Source organism: Phytophthora ramorum (assembly GCF_020800215.1).
Source record: "Phytophthora ramorum isolate Pr-102 chromosome Unknown Phyram_PR-102_s0007, whole genome shotgun sequence".
Classification (NCBI taxonomy): Eukaryota; Oomycota; class Peronosporomycetes; order Peronosporales; family Peronosporaceae; genus Phytophthora; species Phytophthora ramorum.
The window spans coordinates 2,447,354-2,466,908 of NW_027150653.1; the positions used below are offsets into that span (position 1 = coordinate 2,447,354).

At 53.6% G+C, this 19,555-nt stretch overlaps 7 protein-coding genes across 9 annotated transcripts; 3 read left to right on the top strand and 4 right to left on the bottom strand.

The window, feature by feature from the left end:
• Positions 1-136: 136 nt before the first annotated feature.
• Positions 137-2,555, top strand: KRP23_8788 (mRNA-capping enzyme; the record flags this gene model as incomplete). Of its 2 annotated transcripts, none has more annotated exons than XM_067894273.1 (10): positions 137-348; positions 419-565; positions 643-698; positions 762-924; positions 982-1,078; positions 1,144-1,602; positions 1,673-1,767; positions 1,838-1,940; positions 2,011-2,193; positions 2,271-2,555. In XM_067894273.1, the coding sequence occupies 10 exons, from the start codon at positions 137-139 to the stop codon at positions 2,553-2,555; spliced, it is 1,800 nt and encodes a 599-aa protein (XP_067743723.1). The 2 variants fall into 2 exon arrangements, with proteins under 2 accessions (XP_067743723.1, XP_067743724.1); XM_067894274.1 differs by having other exon boundaries at positions 771-924.
• Positions 2,556-3,731: 1,176 nt separating this feature from the next.
• KRP23_8789 lies at positions 3,732-6,312 on the bottom strand (the record flags this gene model as incomplete). Of its 2 annotated transcripts, none has more annotated exons than XM_067894276.1 (4): positions 3,732-4,206; positions 4,280-4,393; positions 4,456-4,574; positions 4,645-6,312. In XM_067894276.1, the coding sequence occupies 4 exons, from the start codon at positions 6,310-6,312 to the stop codon at positions 3,732-3,734; spliced, it is 2,376 nt and encodes a 791-aa protein (XP_067743726.1). The 2 variants fall into 2 exon arrangements, with proteins under 2 accessions (XP_067743726.1, XP_067743725.1); XM_067894275.1 differs by having other exon boundaries at positions 4,645-4,695.
• Positions 6,313-6,634: 322 nt separating this feature from the next.
• On the top strand, positions 6,635-10,086 carry KRP23_8790 (uncharacterized protein; the record flags this gene model as incomplete). Its single annotated transcript, XM_067894277.1, has 2 exons — positions 6,635-8,908; positions 8,980-10,086. 2 exons carry the CDS (start codon positions 6,635-6,637, stop codon positions 10,084-10,086), a joined length of 3,381 nt encoding a protein of 1,126 aa, XP_067743727.1.
• A 93-nt stretch (positions 10,087-10,179) lies between these two features.
• Positions 10,180-10,810, bottom strand: KRP23_8791 (uncharacterized protein; the record flags this gene model as incomplete). Its single annotated transcript, XM_067894278.1, has 2 exons — positions 10,180-10,657; positions 10,719-10,810. 2 exons carry the CDS (start codon positions 10,808-10,810, stop codon positions 10,180-10,182), a joined length of 570 nt encoding a protein of 189 aa, XP_067743728.1.
• A 394-nt stretch (positions 10,811-11,204) lies between these two features.
• Positions 11,205-13,183, bottom strand: KRP23_8792 (Phenylalanine--tRNA ligase beta subunit; the record flags this gene model as incomplete). Its single annotated transcript, XM_067894280.1, has 3 exons — positions 11,205-12,521; positions 12,589-12,765; positions 12,836-13,183. 3 exons carry the CDS (start codon positions 13,181-13,183, stop codon positions 11,205-11,207), a joined length of 1,842 nt encoding a protein of 613 aa, XP_067743729.1.
• Positions 13,184-13,370: 187 nt separating this feature from the next.
• Positions 13,371-16,490, top strand: KRP23_8793 (Laminin subunit alpha-1; the record flags this gene model as incomplete). The annotated part of the gene is made up of 9 exons (XM_067894281.1): positions 13,371-13,745; positions 13,826-13,914; positions 13,980-14,706; positions 14,785-14,838; positions 14,916-15,200; positions 15,281-15,337; positions 15,420-15,521; positions 15,610-16,236; positions 16,323-16,490. 9 exons carry the CDS (start codon positions 13,371-13,373, stop codon positions 16,488-16,490), a joined length of 2,484 nt encoding a protein of 827 aa, XP_067743730.1.
• Positions 16,491-16,568: 78 nt separating this feature from the next.
• KRP23_8794 (3-oxoacyl-[acyl-carrier-protein] synthase, mitochondrial) lies at positions 16,569-18,590 on the bottom strand (the record flags this gene model as incomplete). The annotated part of the gene is made up of 10 exons (XM_067894282.1): positions 16,569-16,724; positions 16,807-16,878; positions 16,948-17,229; positions 17,307-17,399; positions 17,494-17,667; positions 17,745-17,831; positions 17,902-17,973; positions 18,045-18,106; positions 18,181-18,337; positions 18,411-18,590. 10 exons carry the CDS (start codon positions 18,588-18,590, stop codon positions 16,569-16,571), a joined length of 1,335 nt encoding a protein of 444 aa, XP_067743731.1.
• Between the last annotated feature and the right edge of the window lie 965 nt (positions 18,591-19,555).

The window sequence follows — 19,555 nt, forward strand, 5'->3', positions numbered from 1 at the left end:
ACTTCAGCCCGCCTTTCCACCTCTATAATCACATATCCGAGGGCTTTTTCCCGCGCAAGTCGGAAGAAGAGCAAGAGGATTCGGAGCGACAACGCAGCCAGAGGAAACGGACCATCACTCTTTCCATTGAAGCGGCATGAGCGACGACGCGACGCGCGCCGAGGTGGCGGCCAAGCTGCGCGCCGCCCAGCAGCAGCAGCAGCAGCAACAACAGCAGAAACAGAGCGGCGGTCGCAAGCTGCTGCGGTGGGAGCCCGCGCGCTGGCAGCAGTTCGAGCGCACGCCGCAGTTCGCCACACGCGTCAAGAGCGCACCCATTCTGCCCATCCGTGCGCCGCTCTCCTCCATGTACGTGGCGTCCTCGAAGCCCTAAATGCAAGGCGCAAAACACTGACGCCGTCTGGTACTGTGTATGCAGCTATGAGATCCACTTCTCGACCAGGAAGAGCTACGCGCCGTCCGCGCTCATGGAGAAACTCATTGCCAACACGCGCTCGGGCTCCGTGGTGAATGTGGGGCTCGTGATCGACGCCACGGGCAGCGACACGTTCCTGCACGACGTCAAGTACGGACTATTGGCTGCATTTGGAGTTGCTTGGGGGGCTCTGCGCTGACTGTTGAGTGTGGTCTGCGTTGCTGCAGGGAGTGGGACGACTGGGACGTCCAGTACGTGAAGCTGCGCGTGGACACGCCCGAAGGTACGCGATTAGAGGCGGAATTGGAGCTTTGAGAGGCTCTGGTGACTTAATGAGGGCTGTTAGTTGATGCAGACGCCGAGGAGAAGGACCGCAACGCCCATGACGACAAGATGGTGCAGGCGTTTTGCAAGGCCGTGGCGAGCCACTTGCAGGGTGAGAGGAAAGACATGGACGTGGCGGTTTTCGACTCCAAAGGCTACAACTTCGTGGGCTTCCTCGTTGTGAGGTGCGTGTGCGAATAACTTTGTGGTTGGGAAGCTTTGCTGATGAAAATGTTCGGCAGCTTCCTGGTGGAGCACTGCGGATTGAGTTTGGATGCTGCGGTCGAAGAGTATGGGGCGTCAGCGCCCCCTGGAATCTACTCGCGACACTATCTAGAGGTATGCAGCGCTCCAGAAAGGTGTTGGTGGGAAATTGCGGTCCTAATTGGTTGGTTTGAATGCAGCGATTGTACCGCAAGTATTTCAGCACGTTGCCGTCCGAGTCGACACAGTTGACAGTCCCTGCCCCTCCGCGGTGGGAAAACGAAGAGACCCGCAAGCGCAAGAGCGAATCATCTGTCGGGAATGAGGTGGTGACTGAGCAGGACCGAGCGAATAAATTCGTGCCGAAGGAGAAGACCGCGGTGCCAGGTGCTGCGCCGGCTCAAGCTTCTCCGGCCAGTAATGGACGAGCAACTACGCCCGGCAGCTTTTCTACTACTCCCGTGTATAAAGCACCCATGTACGTTCCACCGGATCGCCAGGACCAGCGCCCAGCGAAGCGTCGTAAAATCCGTTCGTGGATGGACGAGGTGCAACCTCTAACCTACGGCGAGACACTTACCACCTCATCAGAGGAGCACCAAAAGCTGACCAAGTCTTTGGAGAAGCTTACGGGCATTGAAGGCTTCCCTGGATGCGAGGTAAGGATCAGGCCCATGAGTTGTATCGTGAGGATCCCTGAACACTCATTGGCATATTTTTATGGTGCAGACTATACCGTTTACGGCGACGCATGTCGCCGAAGAAGCATACAAGCGCAAGGGATGCTTGACCAAGTTGTATCTCGTAACTTGGCGGGCGCGAGGGTATGCTGTTCGTATTGTTCACTTCAGTCTGGGAGAGAACCACTGACTTTTCATTTTTTTGCTCTCGTAGCCGTCGCTGTCTTCTCTACGTGACTGCTGACGGAACGTACGTCGTATCTCGGGACATGACTTTCACGAAGGTGGAGATGAAGTTCCCGCGACGAAGGGCAGCGGTACGTGCGTGCTTTCCCGGCGACTACGTGTGAACCTACACTGATTATGCTAAATTGTTGAGCAACATAGAACGAATTCCAGGCGAACACGTTGATCGATGGCCTCATCGTGGAAGACCAAGACCACGACGTGAAGGTGGCGCGATACCTCGCGTTTGACATCCTTTTCTTGGAGGGCACGCCGATTTGGCAGAAGAAGCTGGAAAAACGTCTACAATGCTTACAAAACGAGATCATCGTGCCGCGCAAAAATGTACGTTTGTGGTAAAGCGTGCGAGTTGCTATCATTTCCAGTCCATTGACGTTGTCATGCATGGGATGCTTGAACAGGACAAAACGTTCGACTACTCCAAGGAACCCTTTCGCGTGCGCATGAAAGACCACTTCCGTCTGGGTAAGACTGAGTACATGCTGACAAAGTTCGCCACGAGCGTGACACACGAGGTGGACGGCGTCATCTACACCCCTACGGAGGCCCCGTACAATCTCGGCGGCTTCGAGAGCGACGAGCCTATTTTCAAGTTCGTTGCGAGTGAAGGCGGAGGCATCCCTGGCCTGGACGGAAGCATCTCGGAGAGGCGGCTTCTCCAGTACATCAACTCCATGCCCAAATGATCGGATAAAGCAATGCAGATCAGCTTAGCACCATCCTTCGACAATGCCACTAGGCAAGAGCAAACTAGTGCTCAGCAAGAAGGCAGCACCCCCATGCGAGAGTGAGTGAATCATTGGTCAGTCCATGTCATGCATGTAAGTAGTTGTGGGGTTGCCCAGTGTGCGGTGCTCTTTTGATACAGAGGCGAGGAAGAAAACTCAATGAAACCGACTACGGGAAGCGGGAACGAGTTGGAATTGTGTGGTGCAGTGCACCGTATTGTCCTGCGTTGGTTGTGGATTAGCTGGGGTGTCTACTGACGGTTCGCATTCGCTCGATAGTGTTTCCGACCGTAGCGCGGCTTCTTTTGGGGTGATCCACTTCTGGACGATGCTTTAGGTGATGAGGATGCCGATGACGATCTGCGCGACCTGGACGAACCGTGAAAAGAGTCAACACTTTCAACTTCATCGTCCGCGAAGGAAGCAGCGTCTTGAGAGCGAGAGGTAGCTCGGGGAGACCTTGCAGATGCCGAAGACACCGAGCGCATGCTGTCTTCTACCTCGAGCGACGTCGACCTAGCGGCTCGTCGGTCGTGCCATGATTGGTCGTCTCTGTCATCCTCTACGCGCGAATGATGGTGGCGATGCTGGCTGTGGCCTCTGGGGCGCTCTGGGTCGCCACCATGATCGGATCTCCTTGACGAATGGCGACTGAACCTGCTGGAGTCTACAGACGCAGACTTGACCCTGTGTCCGTGATACTGCCTCTCCTCCTGTTCGTGCTGCTGCTGGAGGTGGCGGGGTGTACGATTAGATCGCTCGCTAATGTCACTTGTTGCTGTGTTGATAGACCGCGGCGAGCGTATCAACACCGTTCTCTTCAGACTGCCATCGGCATCGTCGGCTGCGTCATCAGGACCATGCCTTGCAGACACCAGCGGCACCGAGTCTTGCTCGAACCACTCGTCCTTCTTGTCCAGCCTTTTTGGTTTGCCATTCGCTGCTCCTGGTACTCCACGGCCCCATTGGCAGCAGGTACAGACATTGCCCATCGCCGCTGTAGGCGTCGGGCTTACCGACTTGTCTTGCAGTTATGCAGAGGACTCGTTCAAAGCGGCGATCTCAGTGGATACGCGACCATTCGTACGAAGATATGCGCCAGTTTCGCTTTCACTAACGGACATGCAGTTTGATTTAGAAGCGCTTCTCTTCTCCTGGCGCGCAAAGTACAATGCACTCGACGTCCCGCAGCTCCTTGTAGTTAACGACAAGCTGCAGGTTGTTCGGGTCCAGTAGACGAGCGGTTTGAAGGTCGTGAGCTGCAGCGCTGAAATCGCCAAGTGCTTTGTTGGCGAAACCGCGACGGAAGTATGCGTGGGCGTTGGTCGGCTGCTGCGCGATGACAAAGGAAAAGTCTGCAAGCGCTTCGGCGTGGTATCGCTCCAGCTGCAAGGCTTTCGCGCGCTCGTGGATGTACGTGAGTTGTGCGTCGCGGAGTTGCTGCAGCTGGGTCTGCTTGTCACCTGCATCTTGGAGTCCATCGTTCTGGTTGTTGCCTGCTTCGACTCTCTCATCCACGAGCAGAGAGTGATCGTAGGCGCTGGTGAAGTGCTCTACAGCGTCCATGTTCTGGCCCTCCAGTGCGTACGAAAGTCCCATGTGATAATATCTGTCCAAGACGAGCAGATCAGAGACGAAGCTAATGGCGGGATAATTTCACAAGAATCACAAACGGAACGTACAGGTCAGGGAGCAACTCTTGTGCGGGTTTGCACTGCAGTGCGCGTTTCATGAAGGCCACACACTCGCTGGGTTGACGTACATGGTAATAGCAAAGCCCCATGTAGTACAGGAGTCTGCAGCAAAAGAAGCTTTGTGAGGTCGACATGTCACCAGCAGACAGGAGGTTTGGGCGTACTTCGTGTCGGTGATGTTGCGAGTCGCAGTCTCGTGGAGGTCCGGAAGCGCCTCAGAGTAGCGTGCGCACTCCATCAAACAAAGCGCGCGATGAAAGCGGAAGATGTCGTTTTTCGGAGCCTGGGTCACACAAGCCTGGAGCAAGAAATGTCAAATTTCGTGAGTAGAGCGGTGGCAGCATTATACGTACGTTGAGGTCGATCAGAGCGCGGTCGTAATCGCCGAGGCCGCGGAGAGCCATGCCACGAGCGTTGTGAGCTGCCATGTCGGCGGTATAACCCCCGGCAATAGCGGCGCTGCTATCATCCACAGCATCCTGATAACGTCCAAGTCGCAACGCGCTTTCCCCTCGCAGATATCGCAAACCCAGAATTTGGTGCAGATTGGCGTTGCGGTCTTCGTATCTTTCAAGAAGCTCCAGTGCATGTGAGAAGTCTGCAAGTGCAAGAGGATGCACCTGCATCTCTTGCAATATTAACCCTCGAGCTTCGAGGAAGATCGGCTCGTCAGGAAGTACGTCAAGAGCGTCCGTGAGCAATTCCAAGGCACGTTCATGGTCACCGAGAGCATGACAACATAGCGCAGTATGAAACTGAACAAGGACGCTCTTGCGATTATCTGAAAAATTCGATGCGACTGCCTCAAATATCGTTCGAGCTTCAGAGTGCCGCTGTTTGATCTGCGTGATCATCGCCACACCTATCTTATAGGGTGTACCAGTCGGGCACAACGTGCAGGCCATCTCAATATCGGCGAATGCAGCCTCCAGTTGCTCGGCTGCAGTCATGTAACTCACTGCTGATGCTTGAAGAACCACTGCGCTGGCGGTAGATTCGCCACTATCGTTCAGACCTTTGGTGGCAGCGTTCGGCGGTCCTACCGATTTCGATTCTGTTCCCGAGCTACCAGTAGTGGTATTCCCCGTGGGTGCTTTTGAAGGTGCTTGATCCAGATCCAACGCTAACGCAAGTCGAACGGACCCACGATAAAAGTAAGCTTGAGGATCGCGACCATCGAGCTGAATGCACTTGTTGAAGTCAGCCAGGCACTGTCGTGCAAAGGCCCCCATGCCGCTGGTTGTTGTGGTTGCTGCGCTTGGCTGCTGTCGGCATTTTGCTGCTGCTTCTTGACCTTGGCGGTAATAACACAAGCCACGATAACTGAAGTAGCTGGCATTGCCCGAGTTGAGCTCAATGGCCTTCGTAAATCCGTCGGCTGCGCGCTCAAAGTCGCCACACTCAAAATGGGCTAGTGCTAGAGCGTTAAACGCTGACGCGTTGCGTGGATCCAGTTTTATTGCTGCTCGAAGGTCGTCGATGCACTTGGGCAAGAATCCGAGTCTCCGATAGCAATTGGCGCGTGTTTGCAGTGCACGGTATTCGACCCTGATACCGATCCCGCCGCCATTCCCGGATGTGTTCACGTTTGTTCCTGCTGCTACCCCTGCATTATTCGCTGCGGTGGAGGTCGACCCATCTTCAAGTGCCTTTGAGAAGTCAATTATGGCCTCACGATAGAAACCTGCGTCATGCAGTACGAGCGCACGGTTGAAGTAGTGAGGTGCCTTGCGTCCATCCAGCTCAATCGCGTTGGTGAGGTCCTCGAGAGCTTTCGCCGTTTGGTTAAGCTTCCGATAACATGCCCCCCGGTTTGCGTAGTAGAGTGCACTTCGGTCATCGAGCGTCAACGCAGAACCGTAGTCTTTGGCAGCACGTTCAAGTTCTCCGATGGCACGAAACGCATTGCCGCGAGCCAGGAAGAAGCGAGCTTGTGTTGGTCGGATGGCTATGGCCAAGCTGAAGTTTTCAATAGCGCGACAGTGATCCTCAAACGTTGTTGCTCCATGGGCGATCTCCATACCTTTTTGGTACAGATCTACAGCATGTTGCAAGTCTTGTTGGCCTTTTGCTTCTGGTTCAGCTGCTGAAGGCCCCGCAACTCCAGTGTCCGTGGGCTTTGTCGGCGATGTTTGTTGATTACTTCGCATAGTATTCTGCAACCCACAACTTTTGTGAAGCTTGAGCAAGTGTAAACCTGCTACCCGTGCAGGTAGTGAAGAAACCAAACGGGATCGAAGATGTCAAGACTTGAAACCAACCGAGGGTCTGGAAATAGCGAGCCTGCAAATATGTGCAAAACCCTGCTCTTTCGTCCAGACAAGCCCCATCAAGTTGTCGGCCATGGCGGCACCATTACCACTGGAAGGTGATGGCTTGGTAGAAAATCTTTTTCATTATCTATGGACGACGGACGATCTTGATGGTGGCCCACGGGTGAGCGTACCACCTACAGTGATTTTTCGTGGTTTGCAGCCTGTGGCCTGGTACTTTACAAGTCGCAAGAGTGGGCGGATTAAGCGAAAACACAGAGCTAACCTCACTGCAGCTCATATCGAGCACGCATTCACCAAGCGGAAGGCAGCGACGGATATCGTGGCGTATTATCTGTATCTGCCGAAATCGGAGAGCAACAACCCTGCGATCGAGTATTACGACGCGGAATCACTTCGTGAGTTCTTGTTCAAAAGACCGGAGATCCCCCACTCCTCTTCGCCGGGATCGGTGCAGGCAGCAGGCATCCTTCAACAGTTTGCTCTACCCAAAGGAGCTCGTAATTCGACACTGCGCGCGATTTGGTCACCTAAGTTGTGTTTACTGGAGCGGCGTGTCAACGTGCATGCAATCCACGATCCACGTTTCAGTGTGTACGAGCGCGGCGTAACTTTTGAAGAGGGGGGAGGTGCTGAGGCGCTCAGTCGACCGGAGCCTGTGAGAGGTTCCATGCTGCCAGGTATGGTGCAGCAGCTCTGCGAGAGGGTTGTCGACCATGTTACTCGAGTGTCCTATCATAAGTTTCGGATTGCGCGGATGGTGCTGCGTATTCAGGTAGACGTCGATGATCGTTTGTGGCTGCTTTGGAGCTCCTCACTACGCTTGCAACCACTGTTGGGAATTGTGTCTACCATGATCACATCCGACACACCAACTGGCGAACCAGCGATCCGACCTCTAGACATCGTAAGCGATGCAAAAGTCCCAGCGTTTGCGTTTGCACAAGGTTCTGGAGGTGGACTTGTATCGCTAAGCTCCACAAGCAGTCCCGAGGTGAACGAAGATCCTCGCCCGGGTCAGACTCGCTGCGCAAGTTGCGCTCAAGTAGTAGCTCATCGAGCTCTATTGCCAACGACGTACAAAGCTGTGCTGGCCCACTTTCAACACGTGCTCAAATTCGTTCGTGAAAGTGCTAATGAAGAGAACCACGTTGCAATTGAGTGGCCACCTGACGAACGAGTCGTGCAGCAAGCCGGTGGCGTAGGATTCGGTATTCTTCGGCATCTGAAATCTGTCAGTTCCAGCAGCGATGATAATGGAGGGCCGAAAGTTGGATCGGCTCTAGGACCGAAAGGACGGCAGGGCCGTGAATTGCTCGTGCCTCCTGTGATCCGGTATTTGCACCCGACACTGCGTGTCGAAGACTTCGCCCGTCATCGTCAAGACCCGATATTTCTGCACAAGACAGTGGGGGTTTGCGAGCGATGCTGTCTTGTGTATGCAGACTACGCCACTGCATCGCTCGAAGCTAATGCTCTTGGCATTAGAAGTAGTGCTAGTGCACCAGCCCTGTTGCGACCAACTCGTGAGATGCCTAAGTATGCCGAGTACTTTGACGATGATCCATCAGACCCACTTTTGTTGACTACCAACAGCAGCTCGTTGGTGCGAGGAGCTCGCGCCACAACCAGCAAAATGAAGCCACCTGCCGCTGCTTGGAAGCCTGTTCCAACTGATGATCGCCAGCAGGGACGATTCTTGAAATACAAGGCAGGGCCTCGAAGTACTCTACATTCACTACCGATGGCACCAAAGCTCCCACCACGCATCGACACATTTGAACCGGAGGACAACGACGCACTTCGTATTCCTGACGGCATTCTCCACGATGACGGGAGTCCTCAACATGAGCAGCAGCAACGAGAAGAAGCATTTTTCCGCGAGCTGTACCAACAGAAAGACACAGCCAAACGTGGAGGCCATGCACTTCGTCATATTCTGGAGGCAGCTGATCGTCTCTCAAAGGCAAAGCCACAGCATCGACTGGCAGCATTGGGTACTAGCACTCAAATCGGCCAGAGTCAATCGACCGGCGCGCTAGTGGGCGCCATTACAGAACTCAAATTAGCGAAAAGGCCCGGGAAGAACCCTTACACTGTAGTGCAGCGAATTCGTGATGGCGCTGGCGCCTTATCGAAGAACCAGGCAGCAGGCAATGCATCACCAGCAAAGTCTCCGCAGAAACATCAAGCGAAATCATCGAGGAAGAAGATCTCTAAGAAAGCACAAGCCCAGGATGACGGTGGTGCAGAGCGAGCACGTTTTGTAAGCTCTCGGGAGAAGAAAGCTGCAGCAGCACACCGTGGCTACCTCGTCGCCGCACTTTCAGACGCTCAAGTTCAGGTTCGTAGGGCCGTATGCTTCATTGTCAGGCTTGTTGTAGCTAACAGGCTTGTTGCGACTTTTGCTTGCAGTTGGAGCACATCGAGTCTTTGGCGACGTTAGTCATCTCGGCACCAGATATTGACGTGAACGCAATTGAGCCCGAGCAAAAGGAAAAACGACATTGCCGTAAGAAGAACGGAGATGAAGACAACCTACCACCAGGTCCTCGGGGGCAGAGTATTGTGGATCAAGACGAAGGAAAAGTCCAGGATCAAGAAAATCATGAGTACGCTGAGTCTCAACTTGACAGACAGGAAGACCAAATAGAAGAGCCGGGCGAATCTGATTTTGACGAGGAAGAAATACAAGACCACGAGGCCGAAGATGTCATGCAAGTCGAGCAGGAACACGTGGAGGATGAGAAGCTGGAAACTCTGGGTTATTGCGAGGACACAAGTGTAGTAGAATTGTTGCAGGGGGAAGGAAATGTGCTCGATGGGCAGCAGCAAGAAAACGACGAGGATGGCGAGAACCATGATCAAGAACCGATCTATGATAACAATACCGCTCATGTTCAAGAACTACGATTCCAAGAAGAAGATACTTTGTTGGCAGTTGAGCAAAGTGAACCCGAGCTGGTGCACAACCCCGATGAAATGGAGGAACAGAAGTCGCATCAAGAGACCAACCTAGACGAAGACCAGGTGAAAGAACAAAAGTCCGAGTTCTGTGAGCAAGAAGATACTGATCATCAGGAACTCGTGCAGAGTCAAGAAGATAAAACTCAAGATGAGTATGAATATGGAGACCCAGATCGCGAAGATCCTCGTGAGCACGAATACCAGCAGCACCATATTGAAGTATTCGAGCGAGATGATAGCTTCGCAGAGGTCACAGCTCAAGGAGAATTTACTCCTGCGGTAGACTTCTTGGAACAAGCTCAAGAGCTCCTAGCAACTGCAGTGTCGTCCGGTTCTATGGACGATGCCAGCGACGAGCACGAAGCATCACAGGACTGCGACGTGTCCAGTGACACTGGCGGCAACGACCAGTACATCTCGATGCCTTTCGTTTTCCAAGCACTCGAGGGCGATTCACGTGACGATGCTGTCATGGCAGCAGACTCGGATGTCGCTGCTGCACTCCCGTTGCCTCTGTCTGACGACGAAGCGGCCAGCGCAGCTAGTGATGAATGACGTTCGTGTTCATAGAATAATAAATGCCAAGTAGCTGCTCTTCGTCTGGCCTCCATCTTAGTACCTCCTGTCAACTACACCACACCTTGCCTCTTAGTTCACGCTGTGCATCTTGCTGAATCGAGCACGAGCTTCCACATATTCAGAGTATTCGTCGCGCTTGCGGTGGTGGCTTGTGTCTTTGTCGCGGTTCATGATATCCATCTCTCCGTCGTACACGAATGCGCGCTGCTGGATCGTTGACAAAGGCTCAGAACCGCAGGGGATCCCTCGTAGGACGCCATCCATGTGGCTTCGCTTTGCAATTGGCACCCGGGACGGTAGAGTCGATAGTGCCGCTCTGGAGTGAGTGCCACCAGGTAAATTCGCGTTGTTCCCGCTTCTGCTACCATCTTCATTCAGCAGCAGGTTAGGGCGAAGTGGCTGCACGGGGTTCCGAGCCGCAGCAGCCACAACCGCGAAGTCCTTCTTGGCGTTTTGAGGTTCCGTCAATATGAACTGCCTCGGCAGTGTCTTGGCAAACTCGCCCTCCTGCTTTGCGAGCCGCTCCGTCTCCTTTTGTGTCGAACGCCTACAAGCATGAACATGCATGTAAGCATCGCAGGGCACGAGGCAATTCAGCGCGATCGTACCAGGTTGATTTGTGTCCGAAAGTGATCGGATTGCTCACGCTGACGGTGTCGGCTAGCGACACCAGCTCGCGATCCAGTGCGTCGCCGTCCATAGCTGTGCGTGCGTTGCTGGAGCCCTGGCGAATGGCAAACTTGACCTTGAAAGACTAGCACATCGAGTTCATCTATTTTCGCTGCACTTCATGCTGCACGAAAGCTCCTTGTAGTCCCTGCAGATAAAAGTCATGCTGAACATGCATATTTTTAGTGGTCTACCTTGTCAAGCACATTCCAGCATCCAGACAACTGCCATGACAAATCAACCCAAGACCAACCCACACAAAGCACACTGCACGTGTGGATTCGCATCACTGCGCTTTACCTGCCACACTAGCTCGCCACGCCGTCCTCATCTAGCCCACGACTGGCTGTCTACCATATTTCTTCTCACGCGGGGTCACCTCTTTCGGCACGCGCACTCGCCTCTCTTTGCCTCCTAGTCTGAGCTTAGACCAGAGGCTCCAGGTCCATCTCCAGAACGGAAGTCGGGTTGAGCAAGTCGAAGTTCTTCAGCACCTGCGGGTGCAGCACACCGAACGTACCGAGGCGAAGCGGCTTGGCGTCCTCCTTCTGCAGCATCAGGTACGCGCACCGGCCAGGGAAGTATGTGCGCTCCTCCGCAGGCGTGATGGTGTAGTACTCCTTCGTGCCGGCAGGCATCTCCAGTTCGGACGGAATGCCCATTAGCTGCATGATGCGGTCAACAAGACCGTGAATGACCTCGAAACCGTCCGTCGGGCCTGTGTAGGCCGCGCAAATGCGACGCACATTCTTGGCACCAACATCCGTGTTATCATCGATCACCACGACATCCGAGACCTCGAACAGCTTCAGGCCCTCCTTGATCGACATGGCCTTGTTGTTCTGGATGGTCTTCAACACACCGGGCAGCATGGACGTACGCACAACCTCGAACTCAACAGTGGCGGGGTTGGACAGCACAACGGCGGTCTTGCCATCATCCTCACGGTTCAAGTACTCGAAGTTCTCCTTGTGTGAGCACAGTCCGTGGGTGAGCAGCTCGATGTAGCCAGAACGGCTGATCTCATCGCGGAGAAGGTCGCCCAGTTTGTTAAGAGGCTGCGCCATACCGATGGTCTGCGTGTGGGGAATCGTAAGCGGGATGTTGTTGAAGCCGTAAGCGATACCCACATCCTCGATCACATCCACAGGGTGCAGAATGTCCGAACGAGTAATAGGCACCTCCGCAATAATGGTCTTTCCGTTGCCCGACGGCTTGGCGTCGAGCTGCATCTTGTCGCACAGCTTGCACATCCGGTCAACGTTTAGGTTGATGGGCTCACCCTTGCCGAAGAGCATCGAATAGATGTTCTTGATCTGCACCTCCACTGAGCGCTTGGCAAGGTCCGGCGTCATCTCCGTCGGGTTCACCGTCTCGTCTTCGTAGATTACTTGCACGGGCTCCACCGTGAAGGGCTTAGCGCAGTACTCGGAGAACATGGCGATCATCGTGTTGAGCACGACCTTGGCCTTGGTGATGTCCGTCGCCGTGCACTCAATGAACACATTCTTGGTGTTGAGCGAGATCTTCGAGTGCTCACCGTTAATAATCGGCGGCAGCGACAGCACCACGCCGTTCTTGTCCGTGATCACCGGGTACACCGGCGAGTCGTAGATGATGTCCGTGTACGGCTTGATGTGCTTCACATCCGGGTTGGTGCGGTAGAAGTCCAGCAGCTCCTTGGCCTCAAACTCCTTCTCCTGGCTCAGCGGCTGGAACTTGATTTCGTTCGGGGGCAGCGCCTGCAGTCACATCCAAAATAAAACAATCAACACCACAACTTGACCCTATTGCCCCACACCCACGCACATTGTACGTGAAAGGACCCGCCACAGAGTCCAGGTCGTGCGTGCCAATAGCCACAAGCGTGCGGCGCCGGCAGATGTTCTGGTGCAGCTTGTCCTGCAGGTCGATGAAGCTGTCGTAGCGCTCCTGCGTGAACTGCACGTCGCGCAGCACGGCGGACACCACATACGGGCGCACCAGCTGCAGCACAATGACCAGCACTCTCAGTTCTTCAACCTCTAATAGTTAATAAAAACTCCATTGCCCCCACCTTGGTGTTGGGCTTGACCGTGATGTGGTGCGGGCCCTCGGCACGAGGCGCCAGCGTGTACACGGGCGGACGCTCCTTCTCCAGGAAGATGCGCAGCGCCCGGGCGATGCCTTCCACACACAGCAGGTCGTAGCGGTTGGCCGGCACATCGATCTTGTAGAGCACAGCATCCGAGTGGGCCGAATGGTCCTTGGTCTGGCCCTGTTCGCGCTGCTTGAGCTGCTTCTCGCTCGTGATGTCGTCCAGCTCAATGCCAAACTCGAAGCACAGCACGTCGAACTCCTCGTCCGTGTACGTCTGGCCCAAGGCCGCGAACAGCTCGTCGCGCTTCACCCCCACGGTCGGCATCTTGGCTCTTGGCTTGCTGTGCTGCTTGGCTACTCTCCGAATGCCCCAGTCACCAGTGGATGAAATGCTGGTCATTCCTGATTCGCTGAAATACTGCCCTGTTCATGTCGCATACTACGTTAGTGCATAACTCATCTAGAGTCATACAAACGAAACCACTTGAAGCGACGCTGGTACGACTTCGACTATGGCCGAGGATGGCGGCCCTCAGGCGGAGCGTTCGCGGCGCCTGGAGACACAGGGGCGGCTGCAACTGCACCCGAAGCCTGTGGCAAATGTGAAGTCTGTTGTGGCGCCTTCGCCGCCTGCCTGCGTCGCTGGCTGCTGCGTGCAGAGCGCGAGGCTCGCGGATGAGAGGGACTTCCTCCGGAGCTACGCGGAGAGGCTCTTGGTGCAGTTGCGAGGGCTCTTGCAGCACTATGGGGAGCTGGAGAGGCTCAAGACTCTGACGGACGCCACGCAGAACGACGACGAGCCGCGCGAGCGACTTGCGCCCTGGCTCACAGCCTCCGAGTACACGAACCCGCTGCTGCAGGCCTACGACCTCAAGATGCAGGAGCTGGTGGGCACTGAGCTGGCATTAGAGACAATTCGCGCGGATTTTTAATGCTACTGTGTGCTGTTATGGGTTGGATGCTGCAGGAAACGGCTTTGGGAGATAATAGAAAGGCAATGGAGCGAGTTGCAGCTAGAGCTGAGGGGCTCGCGAAGGAGAACACGGCGTTGAGACAGTAAGAAAATGTGTAGAGGGTTGAAACGCGAGTGTGATTGTTGACATGTTTGTTGAATTGTGTAGAGAACTAGAGGTCGCGGGAGAGAAGATGGTGCTTCGTATGCAGAGCGAGCCGAAGGAGATGCACGCGATGAACGACGATTTGCTAAATATGCAGGGAGATGGAGAGTATTTGCAGGAAATCAACGAGAGAATCGACGTGCTGATGGCGGAGAACAATATGCTGATGGAGCAGGTCTCGCTTCAGGACGACGAGATTGGTGCCATGAAGAAGGAGCTTACGGATAGAGACCAGCAGCTGCAGGTTATGGGGCAGAATTTTAACGAAGCTACACTAGCGCTGCAGGAGCTGCGTGACGCTTGCTCGCAAGTTCGAGAGGAGAAAACGCATTGTGAGCGACAACTACAGCGTTACGCAGCTTCAATCGCAAAACTGGAGAGCGCTAAGGAGTCTCTGGTGGAGCAGACAGACGAGGTGCGCAAAGAGCGTGGCGACCTGGAGAACCAGCTTGCCGAGTATGAGGAAATGTTAGAGAAGATGAAGAGGAACGGTGAGCACAAGGACGAGGCCTTTTCCACGCGGTATCAAAACGTGTGTGTGCGCCTGCGTGAACTTACGAACGCGCTCGAGGAAAAGGATAAGGCCGTGAGCGAGCTGCAGGAGCGCAACAGCGGGCTGCAATCCGAATTAGAAGCTGTGCGTCAAGATTGCGAAGGTATGTTGAACGTTCTCAACAGCATGGAGAAGCAACTTACACAATACTGTACGCGAGAGGACGCAGTCGCTGAGGTAAGGATGAATCCTAGCGATTGCTAGGGTAAAATACTTATCCATGAAATACTAACATTCGGTATTTGTTTGTATTAGTTGGAATCAGACTGCAAGGCAAAGGTCGAAGAAGCTATCCTGGAAAAAGAAGAGGTTTGCAAGTCTGACCGGCCGTGGCGCTTATTGTAGAGATTAACTGAAGGTGTCCATTTCCCTGCTGGTTTATGCAGGTAGCTGCTCGTGAGATGCAAAGTCGACGAGAGATTGCTAGACTGTTAGAGCGACTGAGACAGCAAGCTGCAGAACACGTAAAAAGTCAAGAAGAGAACCTAACTGCTGTCGTCCGCAAGCATGAATCTGACATGAACAGTCGGGAGCAGGAGATAAGATCGCTCAATGCTGAGCTCATCGATGTGCGTTCCAAAGTGGAAGTTACAGTGAGGAACCAGAAGGAGGCCGACAAAAAACTTGGGGACGCGATCCGACGATCAAAGGATGCAAGTATCGCATTTGAGGTAATTTGACTGTTGGATATCCATTAGCATGTGAGGCCAGTCATACCAATTTGTAGTTTTGTGGACTCTTTGTGCATTAGAAAAAGCTGCAACACCTGAGTGAACGTGCCGCAACAGCTGAGGAAGCCCGAGATATGGTACGTCTCATTTTCTCACGCAGATCTTTCAGCCTTGGACGAAGAGAGGCTGATGAATTGATTCGTTGGTTTTGCTTCGCAGTCAACTCACTTGGAAGCCGAATACCTTGAAAGGATCCGATCGAAAGAAGATGCACTGACAAAAATACGAACTGAATTCCGTGACCGAGGACAGGAGTTGAACGTGCGTACAAAGCCAAATGTGTTGTAGTTGCCCAGGTGGCGAATGTGAACGGCGTACTAACAACGCTTGGCGTACTCTACCTACACAGGAACGAATAAGTTTGCTTGAGCGCGAGTTAGAAATGCGTCGCACCGAGGCTCGTGAGGCAAAAGACGAGAGTGAAGAGCAACATCGCAAAGTTCAACTGCTCAATGATCAGCTGAATAAGGTCAAGGCAGACTGTGCAAACCGATTCACGAACGAATTTGAGGTCCTGCATCAGCAAAATCGCGATCTGAAAGCTCAAGCCGCAGAGTTGGAGTACAAGTTATCGCAGGCGAAGAAGGAAGCAACTTCGGCGTTGGATAGTTCCCATAGCGAGCGAGAACGGAGCGAAGTCAGACTGATCGCTGAAGTAGAGAGCTTGAGAGGAAGGATACAGTCCCTCAAGGAGGAACGGAAACGGGCTGACAAGAGTCGACAGGAAACAGATGCAAGGAGCTCGGTTCTCTCGCTCCAGATCCAGCAACTGAGTCGGGACCTGAGCGATGCAAAGGAGTTGCTGCTCGAACAAGAGCACGCTTGTGATGATAGCGACCGAAAGGTGTCGGAGCTGAGTGCGCAGCTGACAGTCGCGCTTTCAAAGCAGCAACAATTTTATAGACAAGAGCGCGAACTTCGAACGGCACTGGAGAGGATGACACTGGAGAGATCACGCATGGAACGTGAAGCTACGGTACGTTGACAACTTTGTGTTGTGCAAGCGTCGTGTGTGTATACCGAACCAATTGAACCTGACACATATTTGATGCGTGTGTGTAGATGGCTCGAAAGAAAGTCGAGGAATATCGCAGTAGCAGCTACGCATACCTGCCACTCTCGCACTCGCGGATGCAGGTTGCCTTGAAGGAATCCCCCCCGCGCGACATTATAGCGGAGAAGTTTGACCCACCCGAGAAGGCTGATGTTCGATACCAAATGCCAGCTTAGCTCATGCTGAGATTGATTCGGTTTCTAGCAGTGCATTGCCCTGGGTATTTTTCACGTCCTAGCACAACTTGCCTACATCTACTTGGCGAATAAAATGCTGGCGTTGGTTCCTCCGAAACCAAACGAGTTTGTGAGAACTGCGCGCAGCTCCTTCTCCTGAGGCTGATTTGGCACGTAATTCAACGTGAACTCCTCTGTGGTCTCAGTTAGGTTGAGCGTTGGAGGCATCACATTCTGTGCAGCAATTATTCACCATGAAGTGTGTTGTCAATGGTAAACATATGCAGTAAAGACTTCGAGATCATCAAGAACTTACATGGTGAAGGGCTTTGATCGAAAAGATTGCCTCAACGGCACCAGCTGCGCCAAGCAAGTGGCCGATAGCTCCCTGATACCAACAAAAAGTAGTGAGCATGAATCAATGCAAGGATACGTTTTCTCATCAAAAGGTATGCACCTTCGTTGACGACATCCCAAGCTGACTAGCATGTTCACCGAAAAGCTCTTTTACAGCCGCGTTTTCAGCGCGGTCGCCCAACGGGGTTGAAGTCGCGTGAGCGTTGATGTACCCAATATCTGACAACGCAAGTCCAGACTGCGCAAGCGCCGATTGCATAGCTCGTCGAGCACCATCGCCAGTTTCAAGGGGGGCCGTAATGTGGTTACTGTCACCACTCAGACCATAACCCCGTACTTCAGCATAAATTCGGGCACCACGCTTCTTGGCGTGCTCGTATTCCTACAGATTTAAAGCAATATTACATGACAGTGAGATGACGATGTTTGGATGGACAATGCAACAGGCAATTTCTGCACCTCGAGCACAACAACACCAGCCCCTTCACCCATCACAAATCCGTCGCGCTGTGCGTCAAATGGTCGCGATGCTTCTTGCGGACGGTCGTTGAACTTTTTGCAAGCACATGACATTTATCCAGGGTTAGCACACCAACTTCTACCAGCAAAATTCACTAATAATGATTGAGGTGCAATAATGCCTTACCTTGGTGGACAAAGCTTGCGCACGCAAGAAAGCGCAGATAGAGATCTCATTGAGTGAGGCTTCGGTTCCTCCGGCAACCATCACATCGGCATTTCCGTGGCGAATTAAATTCGCAGCATCACCGATGCTGTGGCTGCCCGTAGCGCATGCCGTCACGCACGAGTGGTTCGGTCCCTATTAGAGTAATCATAGCGACATATTCTGGTCAAGGAACATTCATCGGTGTCTACTGACGGCTGCCCCGTCCGTACCTTGAGTCCATGCTCAATGCTCACGTGACCTGCCGCAAGGTTGATGAGAATCCTCGTCACGAAAAACGGCGAGACACGGCGGTATTTCTGAAGGCGAAATACATTTTGATTGGGAAATTAGTGTGGTTCGTGTCAACACGTTGCCAACGATCCGTACCTTGTCCTTAATGAGCTGGCCGACGTCCATGACCTCCTGGATATTGCCCATACCCGCACCAATAGCCACACCCTTTTAAGAAAACCATAACTGTCAGCTATCAACTCGTCCGACAAATAAATATTCTCGAACGAGCTCCCTACCGCTCGTTCGCGTTCTTCGTCCGACTGGGGGCTCCATCCCGAGTCCTTCAAAGCCTCGTCAGCTGCAACACACAAAGCACAACAGCATCAGCTTCACCTCCAATGCTTTACAACACACGAACCATTTAGTTCCAACCTGCCGCCAATGTGAACGCGATAAAGTCGGGCTCCTGCGAACGGAGGCTCTTTAAATTGACCCAGTCTTTCGTGCGGAACGCCCCGTCTCCTTCTCCTCGGGGCACCGTCCCGCCAATGGTGCACTGGAGTCCCGTGTCTGCCAGAGCGTTCACCATCTACGAGTCACAACAACAACACCAATGTGTCACTACAATGCGTTTAAACTCGTCAACTGCGACTGTAACATACTTGGATGGCACACTTCGCGTCCAGCAGCGCATCCCACGAGCGCGAGACGCCGACACCGAACGGAGTGACAGCGCCCAGGCCAGTTACGACCACGCGGCGATTGGGTGCAGGCGGTGGTGCCGCGAATGAGAGCGTCGAGAAGCCACGAGCCGCAGAAGAAGACGACGCCCGACGCAGCATGGTGGAAGGCCAAGTATACTAGAATCTAATCTCCGACATACAAAAAAAAGTCACGTGGCGAACCTGCGTGCTACGAGAAAGGCAGGCGATGACTCGGTCGCAGCCCCTCCCCCATTGCTGTGCTATTTGGCGGTGCACGCCGCCTGTCGACACCATCTTGGCTGGCGTGTGCCGACATATGAACAAGGATGGCAAGCCAGTCGTCCGATACCAGACATTCGTCGCTAAGTGGCCCAAGGTCAAGGAGATCTTGGACGCTGTCCCTCGCATCCGCTTCTGCGATCCCGACAGCGAGGACATGGCGGAAGTTCTGCGTAACCTCGAGAATGTGGAACGGGGCGCGATTGTACGCATGGGCATGTACGCTCTGACTCATCCAGCGCTTGAAAGAACTCAAAATCAAGCGCCCGGACGTAACGATTCGAGTGCTTTTCGACTGGAGTTGGTGTTGGGGATGTGCCATGGCGTTCGAAGCCTTGATCGAGCCGTTTGACGCCGGCATCGACATGAGACAGAGGCGTACCATTATGGCCCACATGAAAGCCGTATGAGCGGGCTCCAGTGATTGCTTTAGTGGCAGTGCCCATTTCGGCGACGCGGGATTCTCGTTGGGCGAATCGAGTCACTCCAGAATGAATTACATGTACTGCGTGCGAGGTTTACGACTAAAAAACTTCAACGTCGCCTGCTGCCGACTCGCCCATTCTCACCTTCCTTGCTTCCTCGCGCTCGAGCCACAACCAATGAGGTGTGCCAAGACTGAATTATAATCAGTGAATGTTCCGGGGAAGGACATCTCTGTGCAGCATTTGTAAGAGCCCGGTATATCGCCTGCGCAAACGAGGAACAGCTTGTTGAAGAATCTATTGTACTGCAGAGATTGGAAACCAACTTGGTGAACAGCTTGCAAGTTGAAGCCGACGGTTGCTCTCTGGACTGATGCACAAATGATTGGTTGGTGACGG